The sequence below is a fragment of the Hippoglossus stenolepis genome, chromosome 8 (genome assembly GCF_022539355.2).
Source record: "Hippoglossus stenolepis isolate QCI-W04-F060 chromosome 8, HSTE1.2, whole genome shotgun sequence".
Lineage (NCBI taxonomy): Eukaryota > Metazoa > Chordata > Actinopteri > Pleuronectiformes > Pleuronectidae > Hippoglossus > Hippoglossus stenolepis.
In genome coordinates, this window is record NC_061490.1 from 25,406,079 (window position 1) to 25,427,366 (window position 21,288).

Consider the following 21,288-nt stretch of genomic DNA (forward strand, 5'->3'; position numbering starts at 1 on the left):
TCCCAACCTCTCGCTCAGGTAACGCAAGACTCGTCACTTCCCTGAAGCGAAGAAGAACAAAGAAGTTCTTTCATCACGTTTCTGTTTTAATCTGCAGAACCAACTATTGCGTTACGGCTGAAACAAGGAACACGTTAGCAAAGGAAGCCATAAATAGATTCTAACCAGCTTCCCAGAAAATCAATGACACAAACAGTAGATACAGAACTAAAAATCAAACCGTTTTTTACTGTATTAAAAGGTAAATTATTACCCACGGACGCAGTTTAACTTTTACAAACCCAGGTTTTCAGATATTCATCTCCTGGAGGCTTTGGAAATATGTTCTACCAAAGAGAAAGTCAGAATAAAAACTAAATAGACGTCATCACAATTAATCTGAACCAGAGTTTACAGATGTGTGAAGGCACATTGTCAAGCTTGTGGATTATCAGTGAGTTTAGGACATAATTTCTCGTAGCTCTTAACGCACACATGACCTTCAGGTCTCCGACGCCGTGATTCTTCACACACACACACACACGGGTTTATTTAAAACAGGAATCTTCCTCCATTCTAAAAAAGAAACCCTGTTCCCAAATCAATGAGAGCAAATCAAGAGGCTGAAAAACAAGTTCACTGTGGAGAGGTTTTGCAAAAGCTTTGTTTTCAGACCTGACATGTGCACGAAGAGGCAGAAACACATTTGTATTCGAGTCTAGTTGTGTGTGCGTTCATGTGATGTCGGAATTATCGGTAAAATGAGTTTGTGTCAAACCTGAACCCAGCAGATGTTGGTCCACAGAGCTGCTGATAAACAGCTCGGTGCTCAACACTCTTCACTTGGGCCTCCGCCTCCTCACAACTTTGTTTTCTTAGTCTGCGGTGCAAACTCAGACTTCTTTAAAATGCAGCTTATTTTTTTATGCCCGGTGGCGTCATTAATATTTTAGGACTTGCACAACAGGATTCAAACAGCCTTCGTTGGTTCTGTAGAACTGATCCAAGAGAAGAGTTCCTACAATAAGATCATGAGCAGCAGAACAGCAGCATCATCAAACCCGGTTTAGTGAACAGATGTTTGAGGATTAATAACATTATAATGGTGCAAATTAACATAAGAAGGAAACTATATTTTCTTTCCAGCTTATTTCCATCATCTATAATTATTTTTACGTGAACCAGTCAGACATCTCAATCAGCTGTTGGCTCCTCATTCATTCATTCTACTCAGTAATATATTATTATAATTTATCTTTATAATTCATATTTTAGGTGAATATTTTGTGATATTTTATTTCAGTTTTTATATTCAATTTCTTATGTGAATTGCATTACCAGCGACTGCTTAATGTAATTATTGTGCACATGACAAATAAAGTCTTGAAGTCTTGAAGTCTGGGTTGGCAGCAGAAATCCATATCTCAAAAACGTGGACATATAAAACCTATAAAAATGATACAGCAGGAAAGAATTCAGTCAAAATATACTTTGGTCGTGACAGTTTCCTTGAAGGTTTTCAGTTGTTTTCCAGTCAAGGAAACAACTTCTGATTTATAGGAAACGTGAAGCTCATGAGGGTAAAAACAATAATCCTCCTGACACGTTCCACATTCCTGAGTGACAGAGAGAGAGAGAGAGAGAGAGAGAGAGAGAGAGAGAGGGTGAGAGAGGCAGACGGGGGAGGGAGGGAGAGACCAAGGTTGCCACAGGCGTGATCATCCAGGGCTGAGTCACTGTCTTTCACTGTGCACAAGCACCGAGCGTCTCAGACGCAGCACAAGTTCACAATGTGTTGTGAGGTCACAGTGAGGAAGAGGAGCAGAGCGTGACCGCCGGGGCCAGGGTGAGTTTACTTCTCTGTGTGTTTCTTAATGAACGAGTTCACCTTCATCACACAGGGGAAGGTGAGGGAATGTTCTGTACTTAGTGTGAGTGTGTGTGTGTGTGTGTGTGTGGAGTCTTTGCTGATTAGTTAATTGGAAACAGACTGTCTGATGACTTCTTCTCTCTGATTGGCTGCTTTCTGCCTATTTCTGTGTTTGAGTCTCTTCAGCTCACTTGTCGCCTGATGAAGGGCCGGGGCTGAAACGTTGTTGTGAACGTCCCGGACAGTGTTTGGGATTCCTCTTCTCTCACCTGCATGTTTCTTTGAGCCGATACGTGATGAAGATGTTAGACGAGGCTTTGATGCAACACTCTCACTGTGTAATCAGAAATCAGCCTCAGATTAAAGGCTGATTCGTCACGTCTCATCACGGCCTGCAGGCGGCGGCGGCGGGGGCGGGGTTTGGATTCGGGTGTAAATAATGAAGTCAATGACTGGGACTCATTATCAGGAGCATCAGGGCCTCTCATACTGTGAAAAGTCAAAATGTCCACTGAGCTCTGACAGGTCCCAGATAACAAACGGTGTCGGGAGGGATTTTAAACGATATTGATTCTTCACGTCTCAGCTCGTCAGGCGGGGAGATGATGGGGTGAAGATGAAGAGGAGGGACTAACTTAAAGTAAAGAACACAAACAACAAAATAAATCACATTTCTGAAGCATGCAACAACAGAACACAACACAAACGGTGGTGATATGAACATGAGTTACATGTAGTCCATGTCCTCGGGGGGGGATTGTCCTGTCAGTCTCTTGTTTGAAGTATTTCATCCAGTTATCAATCAGGTTTTATCCGTTTAGGAGCTTCTTGCTCCCACATGTCACAGACGGAGCAGCTTTATCCTCAGAGTCTGGACCTGGATTAATGGTCATGATTTAAATTGATTTCTTTGCACTGCCTCCAATAATCCCAGTGTTGTTTTTATTAAAAACCTTTGTCTCTGTCTCATTTCCTCGTCGTGCAGTAAACAGCTGCGACATTAATTTGTCCTGAGGGAAACCGGTGAATTCCTGTGCTCCTCTGATTGTCCCTGTGTCTGAGGTGGGAAGTCGTTGTTCTGACTTCAGTGTGTTTGTGTGTTTGGAGCCTTTTAAACAACACATCTGTCCACTGTTTGCATAAAGTTAGAAAAAGAGCAGGTGCGACAGACGTTTGTTAATCATAAAAACATCTGTATCGGGTACACGTGGTGTTCGGTGCTTGTGAGAGAGGGATTTGCAATTTGCAAGCGACAAGTAACATGAACAGTTCACGTGAAAAGCTGCTATTTAGAGTTGATTGTTTTTCTAAGTGAGGATATTTGAAACTCGTGTTTTTAGTTCTTATTCCGACTCGAGGTCCACGGGAGTTTTCCCAGTCGGGAACTAATTTCTCTGATTATTCAAACACCACCAATAAGTGGAGGTTTTCAGTTTAATGCTGATGATAACAGTGATAATAATAAACGTAACAAGAGGCTGATCCTCTCAGATCTCATCTCCTGAGGTGAGGAGCCGGTGTAGCTGTTGGACACCTGTGACGCTCTGTGTTAACTGAGCTGATGTGGAGCAGCTGCTGGTGTCTCCGCTGCCTGATTGATATCTGTGGATGTTCCACAGGCCTGAAAGGAAACCGGCTTCAGAGAGAGAGAGAGAGAGAGAGAGAGAGAGAGAGAAAAGAGTTGTAACACGACTCCTCCGAGATTCGTTAGGAGACTGAATCTGTGCTGCTGCTGTTTCTCCCTCTCAGATCATTCAAACTGTTTAATTTTGCACAGTGTTGCTCGTCTCGTTCTTCACTGGCCCCCGTTAATGTTGGGATTTGAAGCGAGTGGCCGACAGCGAGGCTGAACTCAGACAACTGAACAAACCTACGAGTGTGAACTGATTTTGTTTCTTTATCTTTGCAGTGTCGTTACTCGTCTTTCTCACAAAACCCACAACGATAAACTGATCGTTGTCGTTGAGATTTCAGAGACTGTCAAATTAAAACCAAGTGGCTTCAGGTCCAAACACGTCTTCGAATTTGAGAAATCGTTGCAAAACTTTATCTTGTGATTTCTGTGTCGATGGACGAGAATCTTTCTTTTGTAACAGTCGGCTCTACTTTTTAAATATTTACATTTTCAACCAATTATCACAGCAGCTTGTGAAATATGAACAAGACACGAGAAGTTTGAAAGTATTGATTTGTGCTCTTGCTAATGAACTTCTTGATTCACAGTACATTTTTTTACTTCTGACTATTACAATATTTCCCTTTATCGGTTTTATCACTTTGTAAAAGGTTAATACAGAAAAACTCCAGTGACTCTCGGACGTGTTTATTCAGATTTAACCACAAAGCGACTGGATGCACATTCCACTCTCTCTGACATCGAGCCCAACCACCTCCATGCGACTCCACCGCTCCAACAAACAGAAACACAACACACAGGGAATGTTTCCTGTTGAAAGTCGTAATGAGCAAACTTCAGTGAAAGTGTCCGGACTCATCTCATTACTGTGACTTTGTTCACACACTTTACAAACGTTCTTGTTCTGGGTTCGTCTGGAATTAGTATCAGTAATTACTTGGCTGGAAACAAGTCCTCCACCTTCATGTATTTGTCCCTCCCCTTGGACGAGACCAATGGGAACACACCAGCAGCACCACACCTCTGTCCTCACACTAGTGATGATAATCTTGTGGTTGTTGATGAAAGAAATAACATTCATCACCAGTTTCCCATCAGAAGTGGTTCCAACTTCCTCCTAACAAACTGTGATGCTATTTGTGTGGTTTACTGCCGTCGTACAGACACAGGACACGTCCGTCATAATCCAGCTACTTGCATAGTCGACCTTTTGAGTTTCGAGTCACAGAAAGAAAAATTGGCCGCACTTCTCCAGGTATTTCTCCTTCATGGATTATCCATTAATTTGCCGCGACACACATCACAGATCAGGACAGTGTGTGCTGTTCACATTGTTCTGTGCTGAGCATTGTTCACTTTCTAAGGCCTCGTCTGCACCGCTGCACATTTTATTTCCCCCTTCGTCCAAGCGACCTTTTATTTTTACAAAATATCTCCGTCCAGACGAGAACACACAAAAAAAAATACAAACGCTCAAACATGCCAGGCCAGTATGTGGCGATTAAAGTCTACGTCAATGTTCCATCAAATGACACTGAAGAATGTTGTGACTCAAGACAGACGTCCGTCAATTCCTGTAAATGTGGAGCAGCGATGCTAAATTTAGCTGCTAACTTGTAATTAGACCTAGATGTGCAAACCAAAAGAAGACAAACCGGTATACAGCCGCCAGTGTTGTTGTTGTTCCTGGCGTAGGTTCATTGCGCAAAGTAACAGTGGGTAACATGTGTGAAGGAAATTGTTGGGTCATCGTTTTACATTGTTTTTGAAAATCAGCACTTATTAAAATGTCCGTTTTAGTGACTTAAAACACAGTTTACGTGATGAGATGAATATCTGACAGAAGACACAACCTTTATTCCCTCAAACCTTATTTCAGTTAGTCCATGAAACCCCTTTTATCCTCCTCTTTTCTAACCTGAAACTGCTTCGGTGAAGTCATTTTGTGTGTCCCTCTGAAATAAACCTTCTCACGTGGATGTTTTCACAAGCGGAGGTGGAACTAATAACGTTAGCGACGCCTCTGAGCCGGCGTGTGCAGTACAAGAGCCCTGAGACCGAAACACCTAAAGAGGATTTTAAGGTGCTGATGTTATTAGCTCCACTTGTTACATGAGTCTAATTTCTGTAATGAAGAAAATCATAAATTCCTTAGGCCATAATAAATCATGACAAGTCCCACTGGGAAATAAAACCTTCAGAAAACCCACGTGATGAATTACAATAAGTTATTATTCGTTTTATGACACTTCCTGCTATGACAAATCAAGATGGCAATAAATAGTTTATCTTGGTTACTACGAGGATGCAGACACGTAAAATACTTTTACAGCTCAGTCATAAAGTTGCAGGTTTTTGTTATGACTGGTCCAGAAAAGATTATCAGTTCATCTCTGCGCTTTCAAGCACAATTTGTTTTACACATTGATGCACATGCAATTTAAATACAAGCATTGTACATATTTAATTTAGCTTTAACATAGCATTGTTATCATTTACCCGTGCTGAGAGTTTACATGGTTAAATACCGGAGATGTGAGAGAACATGTTGACCAGGGAGTCGAGTGTTCACAGTTTGGCTTCTGTGTTTGTACGCTGCACATAAACCTCGTTGAAGCAGAGTGAAAACACGTCTGCTGCCACATTAATGTGTTTGCCACCAACTATTGACTGCTGCGTAAATATCAGACGCAGCTATTGAGCTCTCAGTTGACTGGATGACGCCATTCGCCGCATATCAGAGAGATATCAGAGTTTAATGAGTGATACAGCCGGTTGTTTCCGTGACGCCCTGGTTTGCTGATTGACTTCCACATCTCACGGTGAAGCCTCGACTACGACGTGCACGAGTTAGGTTTAGGTCAGTGTCCGTCGTAAACCTGTTTGTGACATCGTGTTCTTTTGTCCTGTGTTGATACTTCAGAGCGATTCCTTCTCCCTTTTACTGTCACTGTTGATTGTTTGTGTGCAGAGCTTTTTATAAACCGTCTATGGTGCAGTTAGAAGAAAACTGTGTTCATCCTACCTGGTTTATCTGCAGTGAAGAATTTATAGTCAAAACTAATTTTGCTTTATTACTGTGCTGTTGTTTATTGCTGCAATAACAGATTTTAGCACCTGCAACTCCCATAAATGTCTTTGTCAGTCTGATATTGTAAAATAATAATAATCAGATTATCAAAATAATCTGCGAGGACAGATATTATTGCAAAAAGGGAAGTCACGATCCACAGGTCTTCAGCCACTGATGTGATTTATCTGAGGATGTAGAAGAAAAGACATGTTGAAAGTCTCGTGTCCAAATCGTGTGTGTGTGTGTGTGTGTGTGTGTGTGTGTGTGTGTGTGTGTGTGTGTGTGTGTGTGTGTGTGTGTGTGTGTGTGTGTGTGTGTGTGTGTGTGTGTGTGTTCATTTTCACATCGTTACTGTGAAATGTGTACGGACTGTAGGATTAACTGTCAATCCCCATCCTCTTTGGTTGCGACAACACGTCACCAGCTGGTTCGATGAACAATGAGCAATAATGTAGGAGAGTTTATCTCTAAGGTGCAGAAACAATTAATATTTCCCCCTGCACGTTCTCTCGGGGTTTCCCGCTCGTCTCTTCCAGTTTTCTATAAGAACCTGGCAGTGAGCCTATCAGCACGTGAAAGCCATTGACCGGGCGGTAGGCCAGATGCTTTTTATGTGTAGGTGGCTCAGATTGTATGGCCTGTTAAACCTGTCAACCTGAGTGTGTGCGTTGACACTAAGACGAAGCAACGCTGCACGTCTCAAACCAAGGAAATGAACCCAAACATGCAAGAGAGAGTAGTTGGCAGCATTGGCAGCATATTTGTGCACATTCTTCCACAGATAAGGCTGCACTTGCCCAACCAGTGTAAACACAACACGAACACGAAAGTCTGTCCTGACCCAGACAGTCTGAAGGCTGGTTAATGTCAAACCAGCTGGATGGATGTGGGGAGGCAGGAACACTTGGTGTCTGTTGACCTCTGTTTGCCCTGACGCAGATTTTCGGTTCAGCTCAGAGCAAAGAGCGATTGTAAAGACGGACGACGCCTTTCAACTTCCACCCACTGTCCAGAAATGCCACTGAAATATCCCGGAGTGATCACGTAGCGTAGCCGCAGTATCAAGTACTTCATTCATCCCAGACGGGAAATTACAGTGTTCCAGAAGCAATTAAAAACACATGACTCACATGCACATCGCCCACAAAACACAACCTGGGGGGGGGGTACAGAGTCCAAGGTATGTGTGCAGACTTAAACTGTTCCTGCCAGATAAATGAATTATAGAATAAAAGGAATCTGAATTTGTACCAGATACTTTGTTTACACTGTGAATAAATGTGGAATAAAATACAGCAGCGCTCATTAAGCCTTTAAAATGATGATGGTGTGTGTGTGTGTGTGGGGGAGGGGGTGGTTGTGTACCTGCAATTCAATGCAGAACAAATCTCTGGTTTGAAACATTCATTTCATATAAGGACGGACAACACTTCTCCACATCCTCCCAAAGATGAAGCCAACGAATCCCTGGTACGGGCACCGCCATCTTGCTCCTTTCATTTACAACCTGAGGCTGCACCGTGGTGATGGAGGTGACCGGCAGTGAACCTACAGGAACAACCCACCTCACACACCTGGTGGTTAAACACAACGAGCTCGCACTTTACAAACGTCTGCGTCAGTTCCCAAACCCCTTGTTATTGTCAGATTCTCAAAACAACATTTTTACAACAGCGAGTTTGACTGAGTCAATATTATCGATGTTAATCTATAGTGTACATTTCCACGAGCAGCTGCTCACTGTTGACCAGGCGAGATAGACGGTGAGTGTTTGTGGTTTCTCCCTCACGTTATATGGCGAGGAAGGAAGAGGAAGGAAGACGGAGGCCACCCAGTAAACACAGGATGACAAAAATTCACCAAAACAATATTTAATTTATTTTCTTTATCTAGAAAACAAACAATGACGTGATTTTATCAATTCATACTTTTAATATTGAAACAGTTCCAGGAGGAAGAGGAGACATTAGACAACACATCTCACTCCTCCTGACTGGAAGAGCGAAAAACATTTACCATCTTCTAAAGTTACAGATGAACATCCTTTAATTTCAAGTAAATAAGGAACGGTGGATTTTTATATCACCCTCATCCACACAGACATAAATGTTTATTCAAGTCACGTCTCCTGTGGATGAAACGAACGCTGCTTGTTGAGTGGTTGTAAAGTTTGACGGCTCCTCACATGTGAGTGTGGAGCCTTGGGCCATATAAATAAAGGAGAGAGGAGGGAATTGAGAGAGTCGGCGTTGACGGTGTTGAGCAGGAAACTGGGTGAGTGCAGTGTCGTGTGAGTGTTGTTGTATCATGGGGGACCAATGAAACCTGTTGAATATGGATCTGATATGTTTCCCTCTGCAGATTAGCTGAGGTCCCATTGTGTGAGTGTGTGTGTGTGTGTGTGGTCTGATTATTTTATTCTATATTTATTATTTTAATTTTATTGTGTGTCTTCAACAGTCCATCTATGATACACATAGATACACATCTATGATTTAAGACGAGCTGAGTGAAAGACAGGAACGAGATTGTGACAGAATCAAGGGAAGAAAACATGCTAATGTGTTTGTACTTAATTATATTAATTAATTTAATTAATATAATTAATATGGATTTTTTTAATTTGAATAATTATTGTTAAAAGAGAGTACCAATGTACTTTTACTCAAGTAGAAAAACGTATACAATTGTACTTTTACTTATGTTTGAAATCTTCCTCCACCACGTTATAAATGTCGTCCATCTAATAAATAATATGCTCACTGTTTCCTGTGCTTGTTTCTTTGCAGGTCTGTCGAATGATGTGGAAGTTGATACAGCTCAGTTCTCTCCTCATCGGAGCCCTCGCGTCCCCGACTCCGTCTTCACCCCCGGCCTCGACCACCGAGGACGGACCCTGTCGCATCCACAACTCCGGCCGCTCTGCAGACTGCGTGGGGAGGCAGCTCGCCGCCGTGCCCCGGGGACAGTTTCCCTCCACCCTTGAAGACGTTGATCTCTCCTACAATAAACTTCAAGCTGTCCACGCTGACGACTTCCTCCGGCTGCCTCTGCTGCGCATCCTGCAGCTGCAGTACAATAACATTTCACACATCGACACGGATGCCTTTAAAAACAACCCACTGCTGGAGAGTCTCAACATCTTCAATAACTCGCTGGAGGAAATCCCTGCCGCCGCTCTGACACCTCTCTCCGACCTGAAACAGCTGTACATGTCCAATAACCTGTATAAACACGCCACTCTGGCTGAGAGCTTCTCCAAATTTGTCAAACTCCAGGTTCTGTCGATGGGGGGGCCCCTGGTGATGGGACTGAAGAAAACAGATTTTGTGCCGCTGAAGAACATCAGGCTACATGGTTTTGCAATCAAATGTTCCTCCAACCTGAGCTACTACGAGCCTGGGAGTCTCAAAGTCATTCAGACGATGCAGATGGGTTTCGATATGGCCGTAGATCAGCGGCCGGGCGCTCTCGTTCACATGCTGCGCGACATCGCCAACAAGACCTTCAGCGTCATCCGGTTCCGCAACCTCTTCGAGTTCATGTACTACACGGAGGAGGAGGACATCTTCCAGGGTTTGAAAGACATTAGTGCGCATCAGCTAATCTTCCACAGGGGTAAATTCAACGAGCATCTCCTGAGGATGGCTTTGATGAACTTACAAATCGGCCTGATCAAAAGATTGAGGCTTCAGTACATCGACTTCGCCCGTTCACCCACATTCGTTGACACCGGAGCAAGTTCCAGGATCACAAACCTGACGCTTGACAAGTTGGATCTTTGGTGAGTATTTCCCTCTTCATTGTCACGTATCCACATATAGAGACATGTGCAGAAGGGATCAGAGGATGAAACCAGGATATCGAGGTCCTGCTTATGTCCTTGACCAATCAAGGCATCTCACCCCGTTTTTATATCATTGAATAACTAATTAAAACCAAACTTCAACAAACATCAGTGTGATTAGAACTATCTAGAAATGACGTATGTACTAAGCCATTATTTTGATCCATGTCCCATCCACTAACCTGGAGGAGGCAGGGTTTATGACCTATGCTGAAGCAATTCTCAGAATCATAAGCAGAGTGTCGTGAGATTAAACATGAACCGGGGTTTTTCTGCCATGACTCCGGCTTCATCCCACAGTCCAAACACGTGCAGACTGGGGTTAATTGGTTAATTGGATAATCTAAATTGAAATGCACCTTGGGACTGGACACTGAGTATTTGCTTTTTTCATTTGCACACATTCTAACCATCTGCTTCTTTCAGGTATATCAGTAATCCTGATGTGCTGCGGTTTGACTGGCGCTTCACCTGGTTCAACAAGATTAAGGAACTTTCTATTCGGTACGTTTACTTCAACTTTGTGCCCTGCGACTCCTGGGTGGAGATGGAAGGTGTGGAGTTACTGGACATCTCCTATAGTCGACTGCAGAGTGGCTACATCTTCAACCAGCGCTGTGACAACAAGGGCACCATGCCAAACCTTCACACCTTCAACGCGAGCGGCAACGAGCTGACGAGCTTAAGGGACCTGTCGGTGCTAACCAGGGACTTCCAGCGGCTGCAGGTGTTGGACGTCAGCAACAACAAACTGGGATCTGCTGAAGACAGTCGCGACTGCGTTTGGCAAAACATCACTCGTCTCATCGCCCACCACAACCAGTTCGTCAGTGAGGCCCTCCACTGTCTGCCCACCACGGTGCACTACCTGGACCTGTCCCACTGCGACCTGGACCAGCTGGACACGACGTTCTTTGCGAGAGCAACCGACCTGAGAGTGCTCCTGCTGAGTGGGAACAAAATCAAGTTCATCCCATCGCAATGGAGAAGTCCGCACCTGCAGTTTCTAGCCTTGGATGGGAATTCGTTCGGCCTCATCAGCAAGGCGTCTTTCCAGGGCATGCCGGAGCTGTCTCGCTTGAGGGCGGGAAACAACCCGTACCACTGCACCTGTGAGCTTCACGCTTTCGTCCAGGAGACGATTTCAAACGGAAAGGTCAACCTCACTGACTGGCCGTGGAACTACAGGTGCTACCACCCGGAGGCCTTCCTCAACACGGTCGTTTCCCAATACTTGCCAAGTCGCGTGGCCTGTGACATCAGACTCGTCATCATCATCTGCGTGGCCACCACTGCAACGGTGATCTTGATATTGATGCTGATCTGCTATATCTTCGACCTGCCCTGGTACACGAAGGCCACGTATCAGATCATCCGAGCCAAATACAGAGCGCGCAAGGAAAAAGCAGCCGGGGAAATGGGCACTTTTACGTATCACGCCTTCATTTCCTACAGCCACGCTGATGCAGACTGGGTGAGGGACCAGCTGCTGCCCTGTTTGGAGAACAATAGAAACCCGTATCGTCTGTGCATCCATGAGAGGGACTTCATGCCGGGAAGGTGGATCATCGATAACATCATTGAGAACATTGAAAACAGTCGAAAGGTATGAACGAGTAGTTTTAAAATTTGTCCTGCACACAACACTCTACTGTATACGGTGAATTGCACAACCAAATTGGTTCAAAATAAAGTTGGACAGTTTGAATCAGCCGATTGAGAAATCTGAAAACTGGATTTTTGGGATATTGGTTCTCAACAGGCTGAGGAGACAAGTGAAAGATGATGTGTCAATCAAAAGGCAGATATCAGAATCGTGAAGGACGTTGTTTCCTTCATGTTTTGTTTCAATTTCTGTGAAATTTTGTAGAGGGAGAGAAGAACTCATAACATTTTGGACTGAATCGGTACAAATAGGCAGATCCAGAACCAGAGGGCGTTTTACAACATTTGTGTGGGACTGGAATTGAAGCAATGCAGAAGTGCCTGAAATCTGTATTCTCTCAAATGACCAGCAGGGGGCGACTCCACTGCTTCGTTTCTATAGAAGTCTATGAGAAAATGACTCTACTTCTCACTTCCGAAGGAGTTTGTCTCAATCTCTAGTTTCAAGTCTTCTTCAACACAGCTGATGTTCATTTATTAAATTATGATCATTTAGAGTCAAATAGACCATAAAGCACCGGATGTTCTAAATCCATGTTTTCATTTCGTTTCCTTTTCTCTTCGTTCCGTCCTCAGTCGATATTCGTCCTCTCCCGGCACTTTGTGAACAGCGACTGGTGCAACTACGAGCTGTACTTCGCCCAGCAGAGGGCCATGGGAAAGACCTTTAGTGATGTCATCCTCGTGGTTAAGGAGCCCATTGATCCCAGCTCACTGCCCAGCAAGTACTGCAGGCTGAAGAAGATGCTGAGCACCAAGACGTACCTGGAGTGGCCCCAGCAGGTCAGCCAGCAGCCGTTCTTCTGGGAGCAGCTGAGGAGCGTCCTGGGACAGCCGACGATGACCGGAGACGGGGGGCAGAGCGTCGAGAGCAGAACTTCATCTGTTTCTGTGATTGGATGCCCTCAAGAGGACGGCGGGGCAAAGGTAGGGAAACGTAATCAAGAAGAAATCAACTTTATGGAAAGGAGTAATAACAAGCTGTCGAATCCCCAAACACAAATACCGGTCGTGGCATTTTGAAGAAAAAGGTTAAAGAGTTAAAGTGTCGAGTTACCTGGGAGCAAAACCCAACGTCTCATTAAAGACGACGGAGAATAACATGATCACGAGCCGCCTGTGGGATTCTGTCATGTTATCCGCCCAGTGTGGAGCGGATGGCCTGTGAGCGTCCGAGGCCGAGCGCCCTGTTGACAGGCGCTGAAAGGCCACAAACCGGAATGAGATCCCCCATGTCGCACTCTGGAAAACAAGCTGGGCGGCAGGACGATGTGGGGACAGGTCTGTGCAGGCGATGGCTCTCTCTTACATTCCTGGCTCTCGCAGGTACCAGATCATAATTTGTTCCAGCTCTGATGTCTCACAGCTGAGCCAAAGGCCATATGATAGAATTACTCTGTCGGATACAAGGTGCTCTGGGGACTGTGGACCAATTACTGACGTATCACTGTGGAATCAGATCGCTGGATCCAGCTTCTCCTGAGTTTAAAGTGAAGATTGGTTGTTGGGAATTCTCCGGGACTCATTTGCATCGCCTCTTTGAATATGTGCTAATTAAGTCATAATCTTGAAGTGGCTTCTCCGTCGGCCTTTGAGTGTTTAAGTGGCGGCTCCTGTGTTAATCGAGTACGTGCACGTGCATGTCTGTAATAACTTGATCTGATTGGGCCTTTTGTCTTAGGCCTGTTAAGATACAGCTTCAAGAGGCTGAGTGGAGCTCAAACCACTGCCAGGGCCCCACATTTATATATTTATATATATATTCATGGTAAATTCATGGAAAATGTTTAAGACCTTTTTGCTAAAAACAGACAAACGGACAAAAACCTGTTTTAGCTTTTCCACAACTATTGAGAATATTATGAGATAAGATGCAGTTTAATACTTATAGTGACTCATTTCACATCCAACATGTGTTGTCGTTAAAAGCCTTTTAAAATGTTGACTCATGCAGCCAAGTTTCTGCAGCTGGAGCTGGAGCTTAAAGGTGCAGAGGTGAAACTTTGAATCTGTGTTTACAGGTTTATGATTGAAAGGAAACACACAGTTTGCTTCCCTCATGAGACGTGTTGGTATAAATAACAGTGTTTTGAGTTCATGATTGAAATGTTTTGCACAGCAGACGATTGTAAAATCTTTATTTATTAGACTTTGAACTTGTGCCAGTTGTTTTCTAAATGACTTCTTCCTTTCAGTGTTGTATGAGTATTGTGTATTATTATTTTTGCCATGTAGGTGTGTGGCTATTTGCAGAGTTTACAAACGGCCTGTAGATGACACCCTTGAACTTCTGAAGTCGTCATCACCGGTTTACAAAGACAAAGAGAGACGTTACAAAATCAGCTGAAATCTATTACAACACCACAAAAACAGAAAGTCACAGATGTTTTTCTGCAGCACAAAAAAATGGAGACGTACAAATACACTGAGTATTTTACATATAGAATTATTTATGCATTTGACAGACTTCTTATATTTTTGGAATTTCTCCATTTAGGATGTTTAACGTGTATTTTTATGCCTCGTAAAATGCTGGACATTTATAATTCCCACGATGCAATATTGATGTATTTATTGGTAATTTAATAAAAACAACAGTATTCCTGCCTTTTTTAAACTGCGTTTGATGACTCGCCCCCTTCCACCGCGCTCTGCAGGGATCAGAGACGGTCGTCATGGTTTCCCACTAAAAAGAGACGAGGCGCTCTCGTGCACATGTCACAGTTTGTCACGTCAAAGAAAATGTTTCGTCTTCAAACGGGAATTTCATCAAACCAAGAAAATAAAAATCTGTCTCTGATGTGAGGTCGTGTCAGGTTCCATTAATAATTTATTCCAATAATGTTGAATCCAGGAACATTTGTTAACAAATTAATTCAACGTATAATTAAGATTTTCGGACATTGTAGGCTTAATTTGATGTTGTGCAGTTTACAGACTTCAGATCAGTTTTAGCACCGTTTGATAACAAATTCATTTAGTTTTACTCTTGACCAGAATCATGCATCAGTAAAACTTTCATATCCTCCACATGGGGACACTGATGCAAATGAACCCTGAACCTGTTTGCATTCAGTGAACATTTCATTTGACTGGCCTGCACTAGATTTGCATTGCTTCTCCAGTTGCACTTGTCATTCAGGCGTAATCGCTGCAAATGGCGTTGCAGTGAAGAACCGAGTGACGAGCACCGGTGGTTCTCGGAGGCAGCTCGCAGGTAGAAGCTGTACGACGAGAAAAAAGAGTTTTATTTGTCAGTGTGGCTGACGACTCTGCAGGCAAATGTCACTCAAGTGTACGAGTGTGAACACGAAGCAGGAAAACAGGGTTCAGAGCTCAGAATGTGTTTTTGTGCCGAGTTGTTCACCTGCAGTTGTGAGAATCAGACTTAGACCTTAAATGACCAAATCGCAAACATGTCTCGTTTCTGAAATCGTTTCAGCCATAATACGTCAAACAAAAGCAAAGAAAACCCATTTCAGCTCTGAAGGTTAAACACCGTTCACACAAAGTTTATTCGGCCTGTGACAAAGATTATCACGTATTCAGCTTGACAGGTTATTTAACCTTTAACCTAAATGACAAAGCACCTTCAGCTCATGGTCCATTTAACAGCTGTTTCATTTGAAGCACACGGAGCTGAACTCAAAGGAAGCACAGACAGGTTGTGCTTTTAAGGAGCTTGAGAAAATATGGCAGTTGAAAGAACTGCACTTCTACGACAGCTGGGAAACTGCAGAGGAAAATCATGTAAGACAATCAAAAGCCCCAGAACAGCAACTAAATGGACCTGAAAGAGAGAGAGAGAGAAGTTGTTTTAATGAAAATATTTGGGCGGTTTGGGCCCTGACAGCAAATATCCTGTAATAATGATAAGAATAAATGTATATCACACAATTCATGTATAAAATGTGACACAAGTTGCTGCACATTTGTTAAAAAAATCTAATATAAATGAAATCAAACAGAAGAAAACACAAAACAGCACATTTGGTATCATAGTATTTATAATTTTTATTCATACGAAGAGAAATTAAAGACAGAAATGCAACCGTCAGTTTGGATTTAACAATAAACCCAGTGAGACTTCACGTTAATGTTTAACCACATCTGTTAAATGAGAAGTCGTTTTCCATAAATTTATGAGCTGATAAAACATTTGTATAAAGTTCCTGCAGGCCGGTGATGAACACGTCAGCGTTAAAGGGTCATTATCAGTTTAACTGTGTTCCAGCTCTGTCCTGCTTTGACAGATTAAATCTAATATTCTGTGTTCTCTACCTTACATGGCAGCGCAGGCGGCCGTGCAGCAGCAGGAGTCCACCAGAGGGGGGCGTCACTCCGACTGATCTGCACACAGGTGAGAGGAGCCCATATAAGTGATGAGGTGTGAGCTGCAGCCACTTCCACCTGAAGCCGTCAGCGTCCAGGTGAGTTCCTGCTGTTTGTCTTCTCTGCTGCTTCCACAGTGAGAGTAAGAAGAGACTCTGTGTTTTACTTGGTTATTTCCTCACTGAGTGGCGTCTGCAGTCTGACGCTCGTCTCTGCTTCAGTTAATTAAAACCAGATTTGCATTTGACATTCAAAGAGCCTTTAATTAGCTCCCAGAAATAAATTATTAGCAGCAATCATGGAGACTAATGAAGGGAATGTGGCTCGGCATCATTCAGCGGAGATGTGCAGGCTCATGGCCGGCTCTCAGACTGCAGCTGTACATCTCTGTATGAAATAGAAACTTCTCCAGGGACATCACTTAATGTAACTTAATGCAGGACACAATCTGAATCCATGTGCACGCTGCCCTGCAGGAGGTCGGTGCCTTTGTCCTCCACCGGCTCCTGGAGGCAGCAGCAGCAGCTTCTCAGGTGTCTGATGGTGTAAGGTGCAGATATTCACTCCGTTTTAACTCCTCCACCTGAGTTCAGCACAGACGTGAGCAGCTTTTCACCAGAGTTTAACGACGACGCTCTGACAACGATGTGGTTACAGGAACGTTCCGTTGCTTTCCAGCTTTTTCCCTCGTTCTCATGAGACTCTTCTTCAGCTCAGTTATTGATGTTGCTGCAGCTTCACATCAGTCGGCAGATGGATGATTGATCTCCAACATGACGAAACAGAATATATAATCTGAGAAGAACACGCTCATGTGTTCACAAATAATTTAAAGCACAGATTCTAAGTGCACATCACACGATTTTTCTACCTGTTGGTGTCTGTTATTTTTATTCTGCAACTTCTTTACTTCAACTTTTAATTAAAAAGAGTTTGATGGTTCAAGTTAATGTGAACAAGGAGAAAGTTTCCTCCTTCACTCCCTGAACGTCTGTTCTCTGTAACTTTGGTGAGTGGGTTCCATCTCCTGTGAGAAGAACTGACTGAGTCACGCAACACATCGATAGATTTAGTTTTTTTTCTCTACATGAAAACTATGTCATCCCTTGGACACAGAGTCCAACAGAGTTAATCACCACATGAGGGCGCTGTTTCTGAGTAGAAGTTGCATCGTGGCTCCTTCGTTAGCTCCGGACAACAATTAATACTTAACCACATAACTGCACAACACAATGTGACTTGTGGGAATCATGTGAATTGAGTCTTTAGAGAGAAACTCGTCGTATTAGCACTCGAGTTCAGGTATTTGAGCTAAAATGGATCTTGATAGTTTGAGCCGATGGTTGCTCAGGTGAAGTCCTGCAGAATGTCTCATCTTGCAGTTTTCATTTCAAGTCTTTTTACTTTCAGGAAACGTTTGCATCTATTGAAGCAGCATCATCAAACCCCCCCTCTCTCTCTTTGTACCTTCCAGTGTTACTTCTGCACCAGAGTAGATTCATGTGATAGAGGCTGCTGGTCCAATTCTTACAGATCTGATCCAGTTCCTCTAATGTTCCCGTTGTTGTCTCCATCTAGAGGAAGTCAGCAAATCTCTTTTTCCTCATTTCTTCACCTTCTCTGTAGTAAAACCTGATTCGTCTCATCCCACTGCAGAACTGAAACAATGAGTGGCAACCTGCAAGGAGCGATGGCGAGCCTGATCGGAGTGTTCCACTCGTACTCGGGACGAGAAGGCGACAAGTACAAGCTGAATAATAAAGAACTGAAGTGCCTGTTTAAGGACGAACTCTCAGATGTCCTGTCTGTGAGTATCTGCCTGATACTTGCAGGGTTAACTAAGGAGGCTGCTGTTGACTCTGGAAATAACTTATTCAGCAACATTTCTTTAGAACGGTTTAGAATTTACAGGAGCCATTATAGTTTTTCTGTTTCTTTCCTCTTGTAAAGGTTTTTTTTGTGAAAGTAAAATTCCTGCAAACATTAAAAAGCCTAAAGTTTGGAGTAAAAGCAGCTTCTCTCCTCTCCTGGTGAAGGGAGCTGCTCTGAAGCTCCGGCCACTTGTTTGCATGATGCTGGCCTATAGCAGCTGCTGCTAACAAAACCAGGAGAAGTAAGAGTGGAGACGGAAATATCCTTCATCCACTGGAAGGGGTTGACTAACCAGAGCAGAGTGAGCTTAAAGAGACAGGAGCTAAAACCCAGTGTTTGAGACCGAGGCTGAAAAGAGGAGCTGCAGCGATGCAGCGTTTCAGCAAAAGTGATGTGTCGTTTGTCTCCTTTTTTAAAAGTTTAAAAAGTACAAAGTAAAATCTATTCTCAACTTACCAGTCGATCTTCGTTCTGACTCGGCTCAGCCAGAGATGGACTGAGGTGCTGCGACCGCCGGGATCTTAACGTAGAGTCGCTGCTCCATCGTGTAGGAAGGAAATCACCATTAGTATAAGATCTTGTGAAACAGATTCCTCTTTGGTTCGATTCTTTTTTTTCTTTAGCATGAGGTTTGTGTTTTCAGACCAGCAAGGACCCGATGGTGGTGGAGAAGATTATGAAGGAGCTGGATGAAAACCAGGACGGTGAAGTGGACTTCCAGGAGTTTGTGGTTCTGGTCGCCGCTCTGACCGTCGCCTGCAACGACTTCTTCGTCGACTCCGAGAAGAGCGGCGCCAAAGGCTCCAAGAAGAAGTGATTTCATTTAAAGTGAAATCAATAAACCTGTCTTCACACAATTCATAAGCTCTAACAATGTTGTCACAGAACCTTGTTAAGATTCATCACTGTTAATCAACTATTCTGACATAATAAACGATTTCATCCGGTTTTCACATGTCTGTTATTTTCAGAAACGAGCTCGATGTCTAAAAACATTTTGAGTCACTTCCTCATCCAATCAGAGCAGCAGCTTTCTCCTCCCTCTTTTATTCTGAAAGGGAAACATGTCATGGCTGCATTTTTCAAATAATGTAAAGTCACTTAAAGCAGCAGATAAACCTGATTGATGAAGCAACACATTAAAGGCTTTTATAGTTATTACTCTAGTGTTGCATCAACAAGACGTCAGGTCCTTAATGACCTTTTTTCAAGATATTGAGGTGATTGTGAATCACAACTATTGTAATTAATCTCAGTGAAACACACACAGCTCAGGTCCAGACTCGGTTTAAATGATAAATATAATGAAATATCTTTATTTAATTTCCTCTTCAACATGATGCAGATGATGTAAAAACAATTGCACAGATTTAATAGTTGAGATTGCTGCGTCAGTCGGAGCTGCAAACAAATAACACAAATTAATAAGTTAATTAACAGAATGAAGCCGTAGCCACGGATCTGATAACCAGTCAAGTATCAGGAAATATCTCGAGAAACTTTAGCTGTGTCTCAGACTCAGGAGCTGAACCTCCAGAGGCTGCACATGGAGACTGACGGCATCACAGGGAAGTGACTGGACTGTTTCATTCCGAGGACGTGATGGTGCCGGCAAGCGACAGGACGTCTGATGCTTGAGTATCAGACATCATCGTGTCCGACTGCAGCTCCGTAGCTCGGCAGTGAGGCCGGGACGATCATCTGTAGACCAGACCTCTTCCTTCACCTTCTCTGTGGCCCACGCAGGAGGTGGTCTCCATGAGGGAGGTAGACTGCGTCCACTGAAGGATGCAGCTGCTTCACTGAAAAACAGCTTTTGAGACCTAGAGGCTCCAACCTTCAGAGGACAAGACGAGGTTTAGATGTATTTGTCCAGTAGCTCCACATGAACACATCTTGCTTCATCGCTGCTTTTCTAGACCCTGTGAGGACGTGAAGAATAAAGATGTGGGCCCCAACACATTATCCTCATCAAGTCATTCTTCTTCTTCTTCTTCAGTGACGCAGCAGCAGCTCGTCCGACTCTCTGGTGTCAGGACTCTGCAGCCGTGAGGACGGACAGTAACATGCAAAGCGACGATGAGCTTCATTGGTACAAGATGGAGAGACGAGTCCACACACAGTCAAGGGTCAGCAGCTTTATAACCACACGTCAATAGCGCCATCAAGTGTCTGCAAGTGGCCCCTGCAGGCAGATGACGTCATACTAACATTAATAGCGTTTATATTTTCGTGTGCACGTGATTCAACTGTTTTTCCTTCCAAACCTTTGTTTGATTTATGAGCCAGAAAAACAACCATTTTAAACGTGTGTACATGGGTCAGGATTTCTAAATCAAGTATTTGCACATCAATATTAGTTTTGACTTAAAGTTAACTAAATTAAAATGAATGGTGCATTAACATTTGAATGCCCCATTACTGCGTGAGTTGTATTTTCTCCTTTTCAAGCCTAAAAACAACTCATTGTGGTCCAATCGTTTGTGTGCAACCGACCAGCAGGGGGAGCCACAGACTTCTCAATGACTTCACAGACTCACCACTTCCTGTGAGTTGTCACTGTTTCAGGTGAGTGTGGCTCTGAGAATTAAATACATTTTTCTGTTTTCTGTTTTTACTTTGATGGACGCACGTCATGTCCCCATCACCTTCATGTTACTATTTAATAACTACAATGAAAAGTTGACATACTGATGATTTTCACAACTTAACTACAAATATTTTTAACTCAAACTTAGATTTCATCTGTTTGCGCTTCTCTGAAAATCTGTTGTTTCATTTGAGAAACTGTGAGAAATGTGTCTGTGTCGTTTCCATGTCAACGATCAGCAAAATCAACTCAACGTGAATATTTAATTTAAGTATCAATAGAAATACTTGATATATAAATGAACAGGAATCTTTCAAATAAATGTGACCGTGACAGTTATGGTGAAAATGTTTTGTCCTAAAAATATTTGTGCATTTATTTATTACAACCTTGAATTTGTTTTCCTGGTGAATACAATGATGCA

The 21,288-nt window shown here is 43.3% G+C and overlaps 1 protein-coding gene across 1 annotated transcript; it reads left to right on the forward strand.

Annotated features, from left to right (window-relative positions):
* Nucleotides 1–1,717: 1,717 nt before the first annotated feature.
* On the forward strand, nucleotides 1,718–19,223 carry tlr18 (toll-like receptor 18). The gene is made up of 7 exons (XM_035164668.2): nucleotides 1,718–1,825; nucleotides 9,348–10,342; nucleotides 10,832–12,011; nucleotides 12,647–13,084; nucleotides 16,879–16,952; nucleotides 18,059–18,209; nucleotides 18,918–19,223. The coding sequence occupies exons 2-7, from the start codon at nucleotides 9,357–9,359 to the stop codon at nucleotides 19,089–19,091; spliced, it is 3,003 nt and encodes a 1,000-aa protein (XP_035020559.2). The 5' UTR covers nucleotides 1,718–1,825; nucleotides 9,348–9,356; the 3' UTR covers nucleotides 19,092–19,223.
* Nucleotides 19,224–21,288: the final 2,065 nt, after the last annotated feature.